The 20,858-nt window shown below is 33.0% G+C and overlaps 1 protein-coding gene across 1 annotated transcript in view; it reads right to left on the reverse strand.

Moving 5' to 3' along the window:
• Positions 1 to 693: 693 nt before the first annotated feature.
• Positions 694 to 20,858, reverse strand: part of LOC134684649 (uncharacterized) — a 76,127-nt gene continuing 55,962 nt past the window's right edge. The window contains exons 40-53 of the mRNA XM_063543954.1: positions 19,266 to 19,398; positions 17,621 to 17,652; positions 17,215 to 17,287; positions 15,965 to 16,086; positions 15,468 to 15,607; positions 14,174 to 14,321; positions 13,535 to 13,738; positions 12,271 to 12,495; positions 10,851 to 11,636; positions 7,581 to 7,793; positions 6,483 to 6,578; positions 5,058 to 5,383; positions 4,056 to 4,251; positions 694 to 3,558 (exon numbers count right to left, since the gene is read on the reverse strand). Of these exons, the coding sequence (XP_063400024.1) occupies positions 3,278 to 3,558; positions 4,056 to 4,251; positions 5,058 to 5,383; positions 6,483 to 6,578; positions 7,581 to 7,793; positions 10,851 to 11,636; positions 12,271 to 12,495; positions 13,535 to 13,738; positions 14,174 to 14,321; positions 15,468 to 15,607; positions 15,965 to 16,086; positions 17,215 to 17,287; positions 17,621 to 17,652; positions 19,266 to 19,398 (2,975 nt within the window). The 3' untranslated portion in view covers positions 694 to 3,277. The remainder of the gene's footprint in view (positions 3,559 to 4,055; positions 4,252 to 5,057; positions 5,384 to 6,482; positions 6,579 to 7,580; positions 7,794 to 10,850; positions 11,637 to 12,270; positions 12,496 to 13,534; positions 13,739 to 14,173; positions 14,322 to 15,467; positions 15,608 to 15,964; positions 16,087 to 17,214; positions 17,288 to 17,620; positions 17,653 to 19,265; positions 19,399 to 20,858) is intronic.

The raw sequence follows: 20,858 nt of genomic DNA on the forward strand, positions 1-20,858 counted from the left end.
AATAAGTTTGAGATTGTTTTTTTGGAAACTTTGGTAAAAATGTTTGCAAAGTTATTTTTTTAATTTTCTTTCAAGGTATGTCGGGCTTAGCTGGTAGTTAAGTAGAAAGTCCGAATGCAAAAGTGGAAGGTCACGGACCCTGGACCAGAGCTAATTTGAACCCCTGCGTCAAAATTAAAGATACGAAAATTTCGTCTTCTAATTCAAAATTGCCGCCAACAGCGTGATCAGTTGAACTTATATACGTAGTTGACTACGTATTGACGACAAACAATATTCCTACCAGTTTTGCAATTTGGGAAATCATAACTACTTGTCTTTAGAGATTTTTGGCGATTAAATATTTCATACATTTGTTCTTTGACATCTTAGCCAAAAGCTTAGGAGATAATAAACTACATAAGGATTCCTAATGTGCTCTACTTCCTTTGTGCAACTTCAAAACTTTTGGGAAAATCTTCGATCATTTAAGGTTTTTCTGGTCATATTTTTTGTAATCCAGAATGAAAAGTATGAAAAAACTGTCCAACAAGTTATAAATAATATAGTAGCCAGCTACATGATAACAATGGCACGTATTTCAGCATTTATTGGGTAGCACACAAATCCAGGGTGCTCGCATAAGGCAGCTTAACTGCCTAAAAACCCAGTTTTATCATTGTTTATTGGTCAATGGAATACAATGGATAAAACTAGTATCAAAATAATTTATTTTAAAAGTTCAACAAGTATACATCTGAGCTGGTTGTAACAGATAACAGAAACATGTCAACACATATATGTATATATATAATATATACATAATATTGATTTATATTGTATAGCATAATCATAAAACAACAGCATCAAAATGAGCATTTGTTATTCTCAAGCAATGATCTTCTTTCAGGTATTCTGTAATGTGAGGTATCAATATATAAAAATAGAAAAAAAAATCTCTCAAAATGCACACCATAAAATTCTGTATAGCAACCTCGACTTGTAAGACATAGGAATTAGAAATTACCAAAGTTCTGTAATTCTTCAGTGATAAAAGTCCACTGAAATTGTTAGTCATTCAGCATATTCATATAGTAATAGTTTCATAATCAAAATAAAAAAGAAATAACTTTGGGTATCTCCAGATGTGGAAAATAACATGTTAGTGTGATGTTATGTCATTCCTTCAGAACGAATTAAAACATAGGAAAACACTTAATATAAATTGAGAATTGAAAAGTTTTTGAAATTATACTTATGTATAGGTCAAAATGTATAGAATGGTTAGGCCAGCTAAATTTCATGTAACAATTCATCAAATAAGGTTATACATGTTAGTAATTACTTAAAGTGGATCAGGACTATTAGACTGCAATATTTTCGTTAATGTGTGTATCTGTTAAAGGCTCAAAATGACATTTCCCCCATTTTCCCACCAAAATTTGGGTTTTAAGGCAAAATATTTTTTTTCCTTATTGGTGACCTTTGTTTTTTATTACCTCATTCTTTGAAGCTATATTTTGGCTTTTTATACAACAATTTTGGATCTAGTCATAAAACGTTTTTTTGATATTTCGATTAAAATATATCAATGGTCTGTGACCCCCTATTTTTTTTTCCTGACCAATTTGATTCACTATTTGTAAAGAATAAAAAAAAAAAAAAACGACACTTCTAATAGAAACTTCTAATAGGCCCAAGCCACCTTAACTATTTTGTAAGTAATTATAATTTTGAAGGTTTGATCTAGAATGAGTCAAATTAGGTACGACTAAAAGCAAATGGTGGGTTTAATTCAATAATATAGAAACCAAATGATGCAAAAAATATTTCTCAACAAGATTTTGCAGGGTAATCTAACCTGGTTGCCAAATTTGATTTTTGTTAGAAAATATGTGTCACCAAATGTTGATTCTTATCATAAATAATTTATGTTTTAATCTATAAAAATACATTTGTAAGTATTGATGGTTCAACATATTGTAAAGGACACTGTTAGTCTGTATCTTACAGTAAAATATTCTGTAGACATACTCTTATAGCTGTATACCCCTATATCTGCTCTCAATAATATACACTAAACCTTGAAAAAAGATATTTTCAATTTTCACCATTACATCGATACAGTAATATCAAAATTTATTTTCAATAATTTGAATACAAATTGCAGTCAAGACTACACACATTTGAGTATTTGGACGGCAAAAAGATATATTCAATTTTTTCTCCATTATGTCTATAGATATATTTATATCAAAATTTATTTTCAATAACTTAAATTCCAATTGCACAATCACAATATAGAGACATATATAGAATTTGGACGGCAATCTAACAATATAAAAAAAAAACAGAGCTATTTACAAACAATACTGAACATAGCACTATATATCACAGACATTTATAATCTCATTTCAAAAGGGTTAAAGATTGGGTAATATAAATCAGAAATATAGTATAATACCAACAATACATGTACATCACAATTGAGATTACAATACAAATAACAGGTCTGTTCAGCCAAATGACTACAAGACTTATTTATAAAAGATTGTCCGATTACTTCACAGAATTTTTAGTGATTGTCAAATTACCAGTATAATATAACTTAGGCACTTTTTGTTATCAATATGAGGCACAAATCATTATAGAAAAAGATATTGTAATTATGTAATAACAACTCCATTCCTAAAAACAAATATATTAGAGAAAACAAAAAAAAAGTATACCAGTATATATTTACAACAAAGATTCTTCAAAATCCCAATAACTTATGAATCATCTCCAAACAAACAATAAATTTACAGTTGTTAACCAATATAATACATATAGAAAGGGAACATATAAAAATGTAAAGGCTATCACATATAATCATAAGGCATCCCAGAAACACACAGTAAAATCGCTCTTAGACATGGCCAGCTTTGAATTTCATAGTAAAACTGATTTTTCTATTGTTTGGCCATCTAAAATGGGTCTGTTTTTCCTGGGTAGGTAGTATTTTTAATTGGTTGTTTTATGCTCACCAAAAAAATCCTTTTTGTAGTGTAATTATTATCACTACTGAACTGTTATTGAAAAATCTGTTGAAACAAAACATATGAGAAAAAACAAAATATAGTATCATATGTCTTTAGCTTATTATTTATGAAAATAAATCCACACATTTACATGAAGGTAGTATCAAACATAGATTCTCTAACAAAAATAGATTACAAATCGGAAATTTTAAATGTATCTTAAATACAGTCCGTTAAAAGGTTAGAACTTTGACAGCATACGGCTACTCAAGATCAATTTATGGCAGTTTAAAACTTCCATCCTTCTGTGCATAGTATCCTCCTACAGAAATGGCCCTCACATTAACATATATAGCTGTACCAGTCTCTGTCTTAACTGATGCTGGTATACCAAATGTGATACTGGTCTGGTTAGTAAACTGCCACTGTATAATGTTAACACCACTCTGGAATGATCCAGCCGATACCTCATAGTAAAGTGAATAGTCAGAGGTGAAAACGTCTCCCCACGACACAACTACTTCATTGTTTATGTAGGATAATCCAAGGCTCTTTGAATCTAAAAAAAGAAGTTTAAGAGATATTATTTACAATGCAAAATGACACTGACTGAGCATACCATCCCATTTTCATGTTCAGTGAACCATGAATTCAGGGTCTAAATCCTCTTTGGCACAGACATTTCAAAACATGTTCACATACTGAGGGCTTGGTTACAAATTAATGGATGGACTACATGTAACAGTTCAACTCGGTCAAAAAACAGATCCACATTTTTTTTAACAATTTCAAGGTGTTTACTTCAAGGATTTTTGCATTCATATCATACATCAATACAAACTTACTGGTTTCAACCTGATCACTAAACCATGAAAATGGGGTCACACAATTATTTGAACCTATTTTTTGTAAAGTTCATATCTTAGTGAATTGTGTAGGGATGTTTTGAGTGAACGCATGTAAGAATGATGAACATTTAAGTTTAATGTCAATTATTCTTTAATAGAAATAATAAAATTATTAAAATATTCTCAGATAGTATATGTCTGTACTTACTATCTACTAGGGGAGCTGCAGTCTGCACAGTAACATTAGTGGTAAAGTACAATGATCTTAGGAAAAGTTTATTCATAGCTTGTGTAGATATATCATGTTTATCATCTGTTAGTGACATCTTTGTGAAGTGTGTGTATAAAACATCCTGGTTTGCTGGGAAAAACATGGACTCAGACTGCTGTCCAGGATATTTCACCTAAAATATAATGATGTTGTTAATTTCTAACAGTGCTCTTCTAAAGGGCAATAACATGAAATAATATAAGCTTATTTTTACAAGTGATTCATTCAGGCCATGCACTTTCCAATCATTTGTCAATCATTTGATATTAACAGTTCATTTAAAACTGGATGCAATGAAGTTAATCATAGGAAATATTTACAATCAAACAGAGTAAAAAATATTACCATACACTAATTACCCCTAAAAGTTGTAAAAGAGTCATGTATGGTGTCATACAAGTAAAGGTTTAGCTAGCTATAAACCAGGTTTTCTACATTAGAACATGCCTATACAAAGTCAGGAATAATACAGTTGTTATCTATTTGTTTGATGTGTTTGCGCTTTTGATTTTGCCATTTGATTAGGGACTTTAGTAGCTGAATTTGCCTTGGGAGTTCAGTATTTTGGGGATTTTACTTTTTTATTAAAACAATACATATGTCATATATAAACACATACCTACACCTGTTGAGAGGGGCGTATGAAGATTTTAAGAATATTAGGACCAAAAATTATCACAAAACATTATTTTCCCAGAGTTTTTTTTTATACATTTGTTGTTTTTTTACTTTAAAATCATCTATATTATCTTCCTTACAATACATCATTTGTTGTATTCATGCAAATGGTTGTGAATTATTATTGAAGCTGTTCTAAATTTTTTTTCTGCATCATTATTATTTACAGTGAAAGTTACAATATTATCATTAAAACTTTCAACAATATTTAAAAATTTAACCCCTAACTTCATATGAACCCTGACAATCGCAAGACATTACCTTGTATGTTTCCACACCAATACTATCTGTAAATCCTGACCATTTTATTCTCATTGTATCTGTTAGACCTAGGTACCAGTCTCTAGGGTTGTACTCTGTAGAGGACAGGGACAGAACTTCCATCTGTACTGTGGATATGGATGGTGGTGTGTTGGAGATTTTAACTCCATCAGTAGACAAGGAGTACGTCAGACCGGCATTGTTCTCACAGCTGAGAGTGGTGTAAATGGTATACCCTTCTAAAACACTGTAATCAAATTCCATGGCAGCTGGTGAAGCTGATCTATCAGTGTAAACAAGCAAGTCTGTTTTACCAGGGGCATAACCTGTTAACAAACACACATGGTATTAGCCTGATGTTTACAACAGTGTAATGTATAGTGAGTACATATTATGTTTTCTAGCAAGTAGACTTAAATTATACATTTATACAACATTACCTTGATGGAGTTCACAGTACTGTGTAAACTAGCAAGTACATATATATGTTTACTGGTGTGTAGACTTACATTATACATTTTTTATACACAGCATTACTGTGACGGAGTTTTTTATACACAGCATTACTGTGATGGAGTTCACGGTACTGTGTAAATAAGTGATTACATATGTTTACTGATGTGTAGACTTAAAATACACACAGCATTAGTGTGAAGAGTTCAAACTACTGTGTAAACTAGTGAGTACATATGTACCTAGATGTGATGCCTTAACTTATGCAACACATCATCAGGCTGTCGGAGTTCACACTACTGTGTAAACTAGCCGTACAGATGCTTCCTAGTTTGTAGCCTAAAGTTATACAATTATACACAGCATTAGTCTGATGAAGCAGTGTAAAGTATCAAATTCACCTGTTTCATATAAACTGTACATTTCACTACTCAATTGTCAAGAAGAGGACACTCCTGTTTTTTTTCTTTCTACTTCATTATTATAATGTGTCATTTTGAATTCCATAAGTAAATTCCAGTGAATGCCATACACGAACTTAACCTTTTTAAATACTTGAGATAACTAAATCTTACCGATTGCCTATTTACAGAAATTGATACAAGATTTTAGATTTTTAGGTTTTTTGATTTTGCCATGTGATTATGGACTTTCCAAATTGATTTTCCTCTTGAGTTCAGTATTTTTGTGATTTTACTTTTTACATACTTGAGATAACTAAATCTTACCAATTGCCCATTTACAGAACTTGATACAAGATTTTACATAATTGAGATAACTCAATCTTACCAATTGCCCATTTACAGAACTTGATACAAGATTTTACATAATTGAGATAACTCAATCTTACCAATTGCCCATTTACAGAACTTGATGCCAGATTAAACATATGTGAGATAAATAAATCTTACCGATTGCCCATTTATAGAACTTGATGCCAGATTTTACATACTTGAGATAACTCAATCTTACCAATTGCCCATTTGCAGAACTTGATGCCAGATTCCAAGTCCTCCACTGCCCAGTTAGCAACAACTTCATTAAACGTCCAGGAATCCTCGTCAGCACCTGTCACAAGAAAAACATAAGATTACTACAGTTAAATGTATCAATTATTTGTCTGTCAGAAACTTTTGAGGGAGATGTCAAAATATGATTAGTGGAATAGAAATGAGTTTCATGCTTCATGAAAAAGAAAATGAGTAACATGGCATAAGATTAAATTTCATGTCTCCTATTAAGCCATTTATATTCAAAAGACGAGTGTAAAACAAGTTATTTCTTAATGAAATAAATTACAGCAATTTCATTTTCATTAAGTAAAAGTGTCAAACTCATGAATTAAATACATTATTTACTAATGAATTTAAATTCATCATTTCATGGGAGAAAGAAGAACTCCAGCAAGCACATAATGTATGAATGACATTATAAAATGCAATCCCTTTTTTCTGTTTAAAACTTGTGACATACTCTTGTTTAATGATCTAAATTATATACAATTCTAAATCTCAATAACTTTGTTAAAACTTTGCCTAAACACAAAAAATACATTTTCAAGAACATATGCTGCAACTTCTTAAATCCACTAACAACTTTAAAAGTTTCAAGCTATGTATTGCATTAAAAAACATACATAGTTGTTTAAGAATGACAGACCAGGAGCCTGTTTAACAAAATATTGTGGCTTGATCTGGGCGGAGTCTATGATTTGGGTAACAAAGATGGCCATACGCGATGGCAAAAAAGCAATTGTTTTAAAAACTACCTCAACCAAAAACTTAAACCTGAAGTGGGACAGAAGAACAAACAAACGAACAAACAGGCGCACAGACCAGAAAACATAATGCCCCTCTTCTATCGTAAGTGGGGCATAAAAATTAAGAATAAAATCTCATACTTATATTACAAAATGATGCAGATAACTATTGGTGATAGTCTAATTAAAGCCAGACATCCAATGTATAAAATTGAAAATGGAAATAAGGAATGAGTTGAGTCAACGTAATAACAACCCGACCATGTACGACCAGGATCCATGTTTATTTTGTATCTTTTATAAATACATACCTCTACCATCATAAATATATTTAATGTCAGGTGGTGTCAAGTCTACTAGTATGGGATCAGAATATGACACGCCCCTTAATCCTGCAGCATTAGTAGCAATAGCTGTCACATAAATATAGGTGTTATGAACCAGTGTTACATTGTTGTTAAAGGCAAAGTTCATTAAACCAGCACTTCTGAATGGTTGGATCTGTGTACCTCCCTCTGCATAACCTACAAGATAAACAAAGTTAATCAGTCAAGACTTCTGGAGGGTTGGATCTGTGTACCTTCCTCTGCATAACCTACAACATAAACAAAGTTTAAAATCAGTTAAACAGTTCTAAATGGTTGGATCTCAGTACTATACATTAATGTACTGTAACCAGTACTTCTCTACAACTCAGGTTCTAAAAAATAAAATTGAATATTGTAGATTATTAATCTAATGATAAAATTGAGAATGGATATTGGGAATGTGTCAAACAGACAACAACTCAACCAAAGAGCAGACAACAGCCCAAAGGCTATCAATGGGTGTTCAATGCAACGAAAAAATCCTGCACCTGGAGCCGTGCTCCTGTTGGCCTCTTCACAAAAATGTATACCAGTTCAGTGATAATGGACATCATACTAAACTTCAAAATTTACACAAGAAACTAAAATTAACAAGAGGCTGTCACAACAACAGAAAACCGGATTTTTAACATTTATTTGTGTCCTGGCAATATCACAAGAACCATTACTGATGAATGGTGAAAGTGAAAATTGTCAATATCATATTTCAGACCTGCCAACTTTTGAAAATCTCCATGGGGGATTTAGCGCGCGACAAGATTTTTAAGGGTTACAATTTTAGCGACGTTTCTGTGAGCATTGTTTTTTACTCCTAAAATAGTATAAGTTCTCTTCTTTTTTCTTTTGGTATACTAATGATGAGCTTATAGGCCTTGATTTCTTTTATTTGCATGATTCTTGTACTATTAAATTATAAAATTGACAAAATAACTGAAGAATAGAGAAAATGGCATTAAAAATAAGGGATTCAAAGTAGAGACCAACTCCCCCCCCCCCTTTTTCCCCCTCCAAAGACCTTCTCATTTATGAACCTTGACTCAAAACACCTAAAACTACATGTCCTAAAGTAATAAGGATGAAGACAGATCTTGATTTAGTTTTACTCATGGTCTTATCAGGCGTCGATTTTAAATCAACAAACACACGATGTCTGGTTTCAAAAATTAAACAGATTTCAAGATAAACGATGTTTTCTTGAGAGTTTATTACAGTTCTCATCTTTTAATTAATTATGATTTTGCTGTGGAACTACGGCAAATGTTGCAAATTGTGCTTGTATGATGAATTGAATAAAATTGAAATGCTGTTTGACCAAATTTGTGTTTACAAAATAATTTTGAGGACTGTTACGACCCATTATGTAATCTGATTACATACAACCACTAATTATGACACCTGTTGTGACTGTTGATTAGCGTAGGGTCATTAACTTGTCATAATATGTCCCCAGGTAATAAAATCAACGGTACCAATTTTTTTGCACCAGATGCGCATTTCAACAATACATGTCTCTTCAGTGATGCTCGTGGCCAAAAATGATTGATTTTTTAAAAATGATCAGAAAAACTTCAAAATCGGTAAACAATAATTTTTTCGGGTATATTTGTTGAAAATCGGGATTTTGACTAATTTCACGATCCCGATATCGGGATTCGGGTTGAGGGGTAAAAATCGGGATAATACCGCGAAAATCGGGATAGTTGGCAGGTCTGATATTTGACCTCCATTTTGTAGTCAGTATCAACATATTAAAATTTTAATAGCTTAGATTGAATGGTTCATGAGTAAATGCAACAACGTGAATGGAAACGCCATTTTATGATCTTTCAAGAACCATAACTCCTGAATGGTAAAAGTCAAAATCGTCATTATTATGCTTGACCTCTATTTTGTCATCAGTTACAACATATAAAAATTTCAAAAGCTTTGGTTGAATGGTTCATGAGAAAATGCACGGACACGACTGGAAATACCATTTTTCAATCTTTCAAGAACCATAACTCCTGAACCATAAAAGTCAAAATCGTCATTATTATGCTTGACCTCTATTTTGTCATCAGTTACAACATATAAAAATTTAAAAAGCTTTGGTTGAATGGTTCATGAGAAAATGCACGGACACGACTGGAAATACCATTTTTCAATCTTTCAAGAACCATAACTCCTGAACGATAAAAGTCAAAATCGTCATTATGGAACTTGATCTCCATTTTGTCATCGGTAACAATTAATCTATTAAAATTAAAGTAGCTTTGGTAGAACATTTCATGCGTAAATGCAAGGATACGACTGAAAACTCCATTTTTCAATCTTTCAAGAACCATAACTCCTGAATTGTCATTATTGAATTTGAAATCCATTCTGTCATCGGTAACAACATATTAAAATTTGGGAAGCTTTGGTAGAACAGTTCATGCATAAATGGACACGACTGGAAACACAATTTTTCAATCTTTCATGAACCATAACTCCTGAACGGTAAAAGTCAAAATCGCCATTATTGAATTTGACCTTCATTTAGTTGTCAGTAACAACATATTAAAATCTTAAAAGGTTTGGTTGAACGGTTCATGAGTAAATGCACTGACACAGCATTTTTTAAACTTTCAAGAACCGTAACTCCTGAAGGGTAAAAGTCAAAATCGTCATTATTGAACTTGACCTTCATTTTGCTGTCAGTAACAACATATTAAAATTTTAAAAGGTTTGGTTGAACGGTTCATGAGTAAATGCAAGGACACAACATTTTTTAAACTTTCAAGAACAGTAACTCCCGAACAGGAAAATTCAAAATCGTCATTATTAAACTTGACCTTCATTTTGTTGTCAGTAACAGCATATTAAAATTTTAAAAGGTTTGGTTGAACGGTTCCTGAGTAAATGCACGGACAACATTTTGGTGGACGCCCGATCACCGTACATCTCCAAATCAATAACCGACATTTTTGTCACAAAAATCCGGTTAAAAATCATACAAGACTAACCATGGCAAGAGACTCCTGACTTGGGACAGGCACAAGAATGCAGCAGGGTTAAACATGTTTTTGGAGATATAAACCATCCCACTATACCTCTAGCCAATGAGGAAAAAAACAAATTCATATGTTGTAATAAACCAAATACCTCAGACTACCATTGTCAACTTTTAAAGTAGCAGCCATTAATTTGTGTGTATCTACAGATTTATCTGATCATTATACACCAAGTACTTACCTATAGCCCAAGTGTAATCAATAATGGGTGAATCTGGATCAGAGAAACTCCAGGATCCATGGATGGAACTCCATTCATGTAAATAAACAACATGGCCATGCACATGGTCACTTGAGGCAGCTAATGTCAAGTTCACTTCCTGTACCGAAATATCATCTAAAAATATCCCTGTAGTCATGTCCATACTTCCAATTGTGATATTCACAGCATCCTCTGTCGGTCTAAAATAGAATTGGTGAGTATGCCAAGAAATTTGTTCACGGTCTGGACTGGTTCCATGTCCATCTTTACGATAACTTTTAGTGTAAATTAAGAACACCAGTCTTTCTCCATCACCAAATTGTATAAAACCTTCTTTATTGGCAGAAACAGAGTCTGTTATTGACAGATGGCTACTGAAAAAGGAAACTCTGTAAAGGCGACCAGAAATAACTTGTGGTAATTCTTGGTGAACGCTTCCTCTAATGAACAAAAACGATCGTCCTTCTCTGGCCAAATTTACATCAGAAGATACCACAGCCATACAAGTAAAAGGTGACGGTATCCATGACAACGGGTGGTAACTAGTAGAAACCATACAAATATCAACAGAAGTAACATTTTCAAAATTAATTTCATCTCCACCAGTATTTTCAAATGATGTATTATTGCCAAGTTTTTCAATAGAATGAATGAACTTTTCAGAAACAGGAGGAGTTTTGTCAACAACAACACTGTCTGATACAACAATGTCTGACTTCAGCCCAGCACTATCAACAGAGTATACTTTGGCATATAATCTTGTTCCTGCAACAAAAAAAACAAAAAACATTTTAAATTCTGTTCATGAATGTGAAATCTTCCTGACATTGACATGTTCAGTATTAAAGTAAAAATATACAAAATTTGGTACAGCATACAATACCAATAATATACATAGTAGAGTCACTATAATCCACTCCAATCTTTAGACACAAACTAAGACTTATTAGACTCAGTTTGATGATTCAACATAAATGTGAAGTTTAAGACAAATAAGTATTTTCATCCAAACTAAATGTAAATTTACTACGGTGTGACAAAACTTTATCTTAATATATAGGTCATGCCATGATGTCAACTACAGCTTAAAGTATTTATATTCCTGCGTTCCTTTCATTTAATACTGTGATATCTCAACACTGAACTGAATTATCTGTTTGTTTCTTGGAATGGAGAATGACATTCATTGATATTCAATGATATAATAGTATGTTTTTTTTTATTTAAGTGATACATTCTGTTTTTCCTTAAAATTCCATACTGTCAATGTCTTATAAAAAATCATAAAAAATTGTGAAGCCGCAAGCTTCTTATAAATTTACCAAAGATCTGTTTTTCTTAATGCTGAGAGTGTGGCACTGTTCAAAAATTTAAAATAATACAAACAATAAAGTGTTACCTTGGGGTAATTCCGTAGATATATTACTAGAAGCAGATACATGTAAGCCAGCATCTGTCCATCCAAGTACACTACATTCCGTCTTGTCTCGTTTCCTGTTGTCTACAAAAGTTGTTGTCCCAAAACACCAATAGTATTTCTCTATACCAGATTCTGTATCTGTGAAGCCGTGCCAGTGTGCAGAAACAGATTCAGATGAGTTTGTAAACTCTAAATCTGTACTTCCTGAAATGTACAAATACATACTTAATTCAAATGTAATCAATGCAAAGTACCAATACATACTTGGATGGAGAGTTGTCTTGGTGGCACTCATACCTCATCTTCCTATATCTAATTAGTCTGATATAATCATTACAAATACATTAAAATACTCATACGATTGCATAAAAATCAGATACAATCAATGCAAGGACAATTTTGCATTTTTCAAATTAATGAAATATGTTGTTTCATTAATATTCAGTGAAATTTCAGGAACCTGATTTGAGAGCAGCAGGAGGAGTAAATTACATAAAACTTATTCCCACTTCACCCTGCCTGCCAATCTGTCAGACATCAACATAATATAAACTTATTTTGGTCTTCGTCCAATCTAGACAAAGGAGTAGGTTCAGTAAGACCCCTTTTTGGCCCCAAAACATAGCAGTTTTACAAAATTGTTTAAATGTAAACTTTTAGTTATTTTTTGGAAGGCATAATGTCTCTGCTACACAAATATGGGCTTATTTTGGCATCGCAACGCACATATATCGGGTACTTGCATCATAAAGTCGTGCTTAATTACTAAAATCTTCACAATTTCAGCATTTTAGTTAAATTTTAAACGGTTTTCGTCTTAAACGAAAGTGGCCGCATTCGTGTTCATTCTTGATATTGAATTGTAAGTTGTGTATAATGATAATACATAACATATATAAAGGTCGAGGATGAACACGGATGCGGCCGCTTTCATTTTTGACAAAAACCATATGAAAAGTGACAGTTTTTGGAATATTTGATAGATTTTTCATATTAAAGCTTGAATTGCAGTGTTTTAAATGATTGAATCACTTAAAATCTTTCACAAAAAACAATTGAATCAATTGAAATAGACATTTAAGTGTTTAAAAAGTGTCCAAAATCTTTCGTCAGATGAACTTGAAATTTGAGGCCAAGATCGGCCCTTACCGGACCTACTCCTTTTTCATTTAAAGTCAGGTTTAATCAATTACAATATATATATATAAGACGAGGCTGTCATGAAGATAAATATTCAGTTTACCTAGTCCATCATACACAATTCCTGACTTAGGTAGTGTATAGTCAACAACGAAACCATCTGATGTTGCTGTTGTGTGGGCTCCAGCATAATTGTAGGCTATAACATTTGTATAATGGATTACACCTGGGGTAAGTTTTAGACCTGTCATGTTATACTGTTGGTCTGTTCCTGGGATGTCATGTGCTACTCTAAGAATATCATGGCCTGAAATGTTAAAAATAGACTTTTAAAACATACTTGAAAGATGTTTGACAAAAGTAAAACTTACAATGATATTTTTACAAAATAATTATATAAAATCTTGAATAAATTTGATTTAGATTCAGGATATTGATAAGCTCAACAGAACTTGTCATTTTTGTTTTTATTGAAAGAAAATTTTACCCAATTTTATATTTTTTCTCAAGTAAGACTGGTTTAATGTTTGGGGTCATCAAGACAATTTCTGGCTCTGCCCTTATTGTTGTTTCTGATAATTAGTATACAAAAGAAACTGAATTTCTTCATATTAAGCATTTAAGATTTGTCATACTGTAGCAATTCACAGCCGTCCACCTTGGAAAGTACTATAAAGATAATTTCTATATTTCTCTGTAGGTTAATAATTTTCCAAGAATGATTGTTTGAGTCTTAACTCACCTCCTGGGAAAGTACTAAGATAAATGCTGTATTTCTCAATAGTTGTTTCATACTCCAGGAATTTACTGCTCCAGTCAAAGGTGATAGGTCTGCCTATCTGCATGAAGTCTATGTCTTTTACTGTAGTTCCTCTTATTTTTTCTATAACCTGAAACAAAAGAAAACAAGATTATTCATAACATTGCTTTTCTATGATATAAACTTATATGTTAAACATATTGCCTATTTGAGATACTGTCCTGTTACAATGAAAATTAGATGTGACAAAAATGACAAATAATGAAGAAGCTTTTCTGTTACATCAAAAAGTAATTTCCTAATTATATATTATCAATGACATGTCAATTTCAGATCTATTCAAAATGACAAGTAGTTGTTATGTTACTACATCAATTGGTGCAACTCAATGATTGATACTCACATCATTTACATCTAACAACTTCAGAGATGCATGATAGGGAGCTATACCATTATGCATCTCATAATTTTCATAACATATAAAAAAGAAGATGTGGTATGATTGCCAATGATACAACTGTCCACAAGAGACCAAAATGACACAGAAATTAACAACTATAGGTCACCATACGGCCTTCAACAATGAGCTTAGTCCATACTGCATAGTCAGCTATAAAAGGCCCCGAAATGACAACATAAAAAATTTCAATTGAGAAAACTAATAGTATATTCACTACTTTAGTTTTAAATACATTCACTGAGAATCAGAATGTATCAATATGATTCTAATGACACTGTGAAGAAGATTAGTTTTGGGTGTCTTTAACTTTTAACACTGAGTTTGTCTAATAATTTTTTACACTTAATCTTTCAAAAGAGGATATTCCTTTTCAAGTACCATAAAAACACCATTATATTCCTTATTATTTAATAAGTAAATCTGACAGTGGGTTTGTCTCTTAAAACCGCTGTACACCCATAATACTCTGTACTTTCAAGCAACATACCCCATCCCCTATTTTACATGTATACTATGTGTATATATTAGACTCACAGTTTTTCCTCTGACAGAAGCTTACACAGGGGCCTGTCCCATTACAACACTTAAGTCTTTTATACATGTATAGTATGTGTATTTATCAAACTCACAGTTTTTCCTCCAACAAAAAGCTAACACAGGTGCTTGTCCCATGACAACACAAGTCTTTTTTACATGTATAATATGTGTATTTATCAAACTCACAGTTTTTCCTCTGACAGAAGCTAACACAGGTGCCTGTCCCATTACAACACAAGTCTTTTATACATGTATAGTATGTGTATTTATCAAACTCACAGTTTTTCCTCTGACAGAAGCTAACACAGGTGCTTGTCCCATGACAACAATTCCATTGGATTTAAACACAGCATACTGGTCTGCTGAATACCATATTCTCACAAACACAGAGTAAGTCAAAGTATTCCCCAATTTGGCACCTAAAACAAAGAAAATATATTGTCAAATATTGGATATCTTAATACTTGTTTTATAAAATGGTATTCATTTGAGTTTATGTATCATTTACTTCATAAGTTGTTGGGTTTGTTTTAAGTTTTTAATTCTTAAAAAGGTAACTTTTTTTAACATAAACTTTATCCTTCGAAAAGACAAATCAAGGATCATTATTTTAAAAGATTTAAACAACAGTTGTTCTCCCTTCAAAATAATGATACAATATTGAGTATGAAAACTTTGTTAAATCATTAAAATGTCTTTTTAGCATTTTCAACATTACTAAACAACTATCATAACTATCAAATAATTGTAAAAAATGTATAATTTTCAAAACTAACCAGGTTTTGTAGAAAAAACACAGTCCTTAAGTTGACCACCATCTTGCCAAACCTTTTCTTCCACAGGATCATAAATACCAGATGGAAAATCAAACTGAGTGTAACCAATACTCCATTCATACCTGTAACAAACAAAAAAACACATAATTTGAGCCATATTATCAGATGCCTCTAAAGCATAAACATGATTTGAGCCATATTATCAGATGCCTCTAAAGCATAAACATGATTTGAGCCATATTATCAGATGCCTCTAAAGCATTAACATGATTTGAGCCATATTATCAGATGCCTCTAAAGCATAAACATGATTTGAGCCATATTATCAGATGCCTCTAAAGCATTAACATGATTTGAGCCATATTATCAGATGCCTCTAAAGCATAAACATGATTTGAGCCATATTATCAGATGCCTCTAAAGCATAAACATGATTTCAGCCATATTATCAGATGCCTCTAAAGCATAAAAATGATTTGAGCCATATTATCAGATGCCTCTAAGCATAAACATGATTTGAGCCATATTATCAGATGCCTTTAAAGCATAGTCATGGGGTTCTCTACCTTGACCTACCATAAAAGTTTCAGGCCTAGTTCTAATGAAACAAGCCACATTCTTTCCACATTACATATTATCCAATGCCATTACACCTTATTCTAGAGTTATCTCTCCTAGCCTACCATAAAGGTTTCATGCCTTGTCCTTGGAACACAAGCTATAATTTACATAATATAATATCTGCTGTACTTAAACTTAAAAATTGTAAAATTTTAGTGATTTCTGTAATTTAGTTATTTTTCTATTGCCATATAACCTTTATTTCTCCTATTAGTTCAACAGAAAAAAATGTACCTTAACAAAAATGCATGCTTCTTTCAAAGGCAGATTGTGAGCTTAAATGAACGGTGGCACCATTTTTAAATTTAATTTTTCTTTTGAGTATATGATGAAGTTCATTTATAGTTAGAAATAGCCAAAATCCTATATTTACAACCCTGACCACCCTTAACCATTGAGTTATCTACCTTGACTTACCATAAAGGTTTCATGCCTTGTACTTGGGACACAACCCATATCCCACGTAATAAATATATTATCTGAGGCCGTTACAGCTTAACCATTGAGTTATCTACCTTGACTTACCATAAAGGTTTCATGCCTTGTACTTGGGACACAACCCATATCCCACGTAATATATTATCTGAGGCCGTTACAGCTTAACCATTGAGTTATCTACCTTGACTTACCATAAAGGTTTCATGCCTTGTACTTGGGACACGAGCCATATCCCACGTAATATATTATCTGAGGCCAATACAGCTTAACCATTGAGTTATCTACCTTGACTTACCATAAAGGTTTCATACCTTGTACTTGGGACAGAAGCCATATCCCACGTAATATATTATCTGAGGCCAATACAGCTTAACCATTGAGTTATCTACCTTGACTTACCATAAAGGTTTCATACCTTGTACTTGGGACAGAAGCCATATCCCACGTAATTTATTATCTGAGGCCGTTACAGCTTAACCATTGAGTTATCTACCTTGACTTACCATAAAGGTTTCATGCCTTGTACTTGGGACACCAGCCAGATTCCACGTAATATATTATCTGAGGCTGTTACAGCTTAACCATTGAGTTATCTACCTTGACATACCATAAAGGTTTCATGCCTTGTACTTGGGACACAACCCATATCCCACGTAATATATTATCTGAGGCCGTTACAGCTTAACCATTGAGTTATCTACCTTGACTTACCATAAAGGTTTCATGCCTTGTACTTGGGACACGACCCATATCCCACGTAATATATTATCTGAGGCCATTACAGCTTAAGCATTGAGTAATCTACCTTGACTTACCATAAAGGTTTCATGCCTTGTACTTGGGACAAGACCCATATCCCACGTTATATATTATCTGAGGCTGTTACAGCTTAACCATTGAGTTATCTACCTTGACTTACCATAAAGGTTTCATGCCTTGTACTTGGGACACGAGCCATATCCCACGTAATATATTATCTGAGGCCATTACAGCTTAAGCATTGAGTTATCTACCTTGACTTACCATAAAGGTTTCATGCCTTGTACTTGGGACACGACCCATATCCCACGTAATATATTATCTGAGGCAGTTACAGCTTAACCATTGAGTTATCTACCTTGACTTACCATAAAGGTTTCATGCCTTGTACTTTGGACACGACCCATATCCCACGTAATATATTATCTGAGGTCGTTACAGCTTAACCATTGAGTTATCTACCTTGACTTACCATAAAGGTTTCATGCCTTGTACTTGGGACACCAGCCATATCCCACGTAATATATTATCTGAGGCCCTTACAGCTTAACCATTGAGTTATCTCCCTTGACTTACCATAAAGGTTTCATGCCTTGTACTTGGGACACAATCCATATCCCACGTAATATATTATCTGAGGCCGTTACAGCTTAACCATTGAGTTATCTCCCTTGACTTACCATAAAGGTGTCATGCCTTGTACTTGGGACACGAGCCATATCCGACGTAATTTATTATCTGAGGCCGTTACAGCTTAACCATTGAGTTATCTACCTTGACTTACCATAAAGGTTTCATACCTTGTACTTGGGACACGAGCCATATCCCATGTTATATATTATCTGAGGCCCTTACAGCTTAACCATTGAGTTATCTCCCTTGACTTACCATAAAGGTTTCATGCCTTGTACTTGGGACACCAGCCATATCCCACGTAATATATTATCTGAGGCCATTACAGCTTAACCATTGAGTTATCTACCTCAACTTACCATAAAGGTTTCATGCCTTGTACTTGGGACACAATCCATATCCCACGTAATATATTATCTGAGGCTGTTACAGCTTATAAAGGTTTCATGCCTTGTACTTGGGACACAATCCATATCCCACGTAATATATTATCTGAGGCCGTTACAGCCTAACCATTGAGTTATCTCCCTTGACTTACCATAAAGGTTTCATGCCTTGTACTTGGGACACCAGCCATATCCCACGTAATATATTATCTGAGGCCATTACAGCTTAACCATTGAGTTATCTACCTTGACTTACCATAAAGGTTTCATGCCTTGTACTTGGGACACGACCCATATCCCACGTAATTTATTATCTGAGGCTGTTACAGCTTAACCATTGAGTTATCTACCTTGACTTACCATAAAGGTTTCATGCTTTGTACTTGGGATACGAGCCATATCCCACGTAATATATTATCTGAGGCCATTACAGCTTAACCATTGAGTTATCTACCTTGACTTACCATAAAGGTTTCATGCCTTGTACTTGGGACACAATCCATATCCCACGTAATATATTATCTGAGGCAGTTACAGCTTGATCAGTACTGGAATAGCCATTACTATCTTTAACCAGTAGAAGATTGTTGTTATTATCTAAATAAAAAAAATTAATAAAAATCATGAAAATCTAAATACACTCTGATAAGTAAGTCAGATCATTTTTAATAAATAACCTTTTATCATTATTTTCCTTTTCCTGCAATGATATATTGTTTGGTGTTTTTTCCAATCCCGATAAAAAAAAACTTCATTTAATTGTGATTTTTGTTTATTAATTGTTCCATTGTATTTCTATAATTATAAATTAATATTTCGAAGGCATACATATATATATATATATATATATTGTAACGTTCCGGGGTTTTCTTGTCAGGATGATACACCCGTATTTACCTTTGTGGGCCTCTGGTGAAGGAAGTAATAATAAAGATCATAATGGAAGTTCATAAATTGTATTATTTCTATTTAAACAATACATCAAATACAGCGGTTCAAGAAACAAAATACGTTAATAATTATATACAATAAGTAATACGGCAAGGTGCATTACTTGCACTAAGATTAATAAAACAATTGCTCGGTGCAAAAAGATTTACTTGGTGCACGGCATTCAAATACTCAGCGTACTCGGTGCAGCAAATCTACTTGGTGCAGGAAATTCACTTGGTGCATTAATAAATATGATCACCAAGTACTCCTACTTGGTGCATTGCATTACTTGCTGCAGGAAAATCTACTTGGTGCACTGCATTTATATACTTTCACCAAGCAACTTTACTTGGTGCAGCAAATCTTCTTGGTGCACTGCATTTATATACTTTCACCAAGCAACTTTACTTGGTGCAACAAATCTACTTGGTGCACTGCATTTATATACTTTCACCAAGCAACTTTACTTGGTGCCCTGCATTATCACCAAGTTCTCTTACTTGGTGCAGCAAACTATAGCTTAAGAGAAACTGCTAACTGCATGGAGGTTTTTGGAGAGAAGCTCAACGTAGGAACATGCGTTCCTTATTTTATACCATGTGTGACGTAATACACAAGTTCTTCATAAACAAGAACACGTAACGTTACATTTGGCGCGCTATACTGAAACTAAGTATAAACAAATACAAAATGAATAATTACACATAGAAATAACGTCGATATATAGATTTAAAGAAGTCAGTATATAATATAAGGTCAAAGTAAGCTATATCTTCTGTAAAATACGAATCATAACACAACAACGGACATCTGCGTGTATCAAGTGTGGAACGGAGAACACGGTAAAAACTATGTTAGCTTTCAAATCACCGGGGCGTAACACTACCCCCTACCTTATAGAAAAAGGATTTGTCCTCAAATATGCGAGTATGTATGTCATGCAGATGTCATTTCATAATGTTATATAGAATCAAAACAAAAATGTCTCACTTTGTGAGCCATTTGGTAAAGTTAGCCTCTTGTTGTAAGATTACAACAAATAATATTTAGTAGGTAACACATCATATTAGTATTAAATATAACAATCCATCATTCAATCATGCAGATATTTCCACTTTTCAGAT

The sequence above is a fragment of the Mytilus trossulus genome, chromosome 9, assembly GCF_036588685.1.
Source record: "Mytilus trossulus isolate FHL-02 chromosome 9, PNRI_Mtr1.1.1.hap1, whole genome shotgun sequence".
In the NCBI taxonomy this organism is placed as follows: Eukaryota; Metazoa; Mollusca; class Bivalvia; order Mytilida; family Mytilidae; genus Mytilus; species Mytilus trossulus.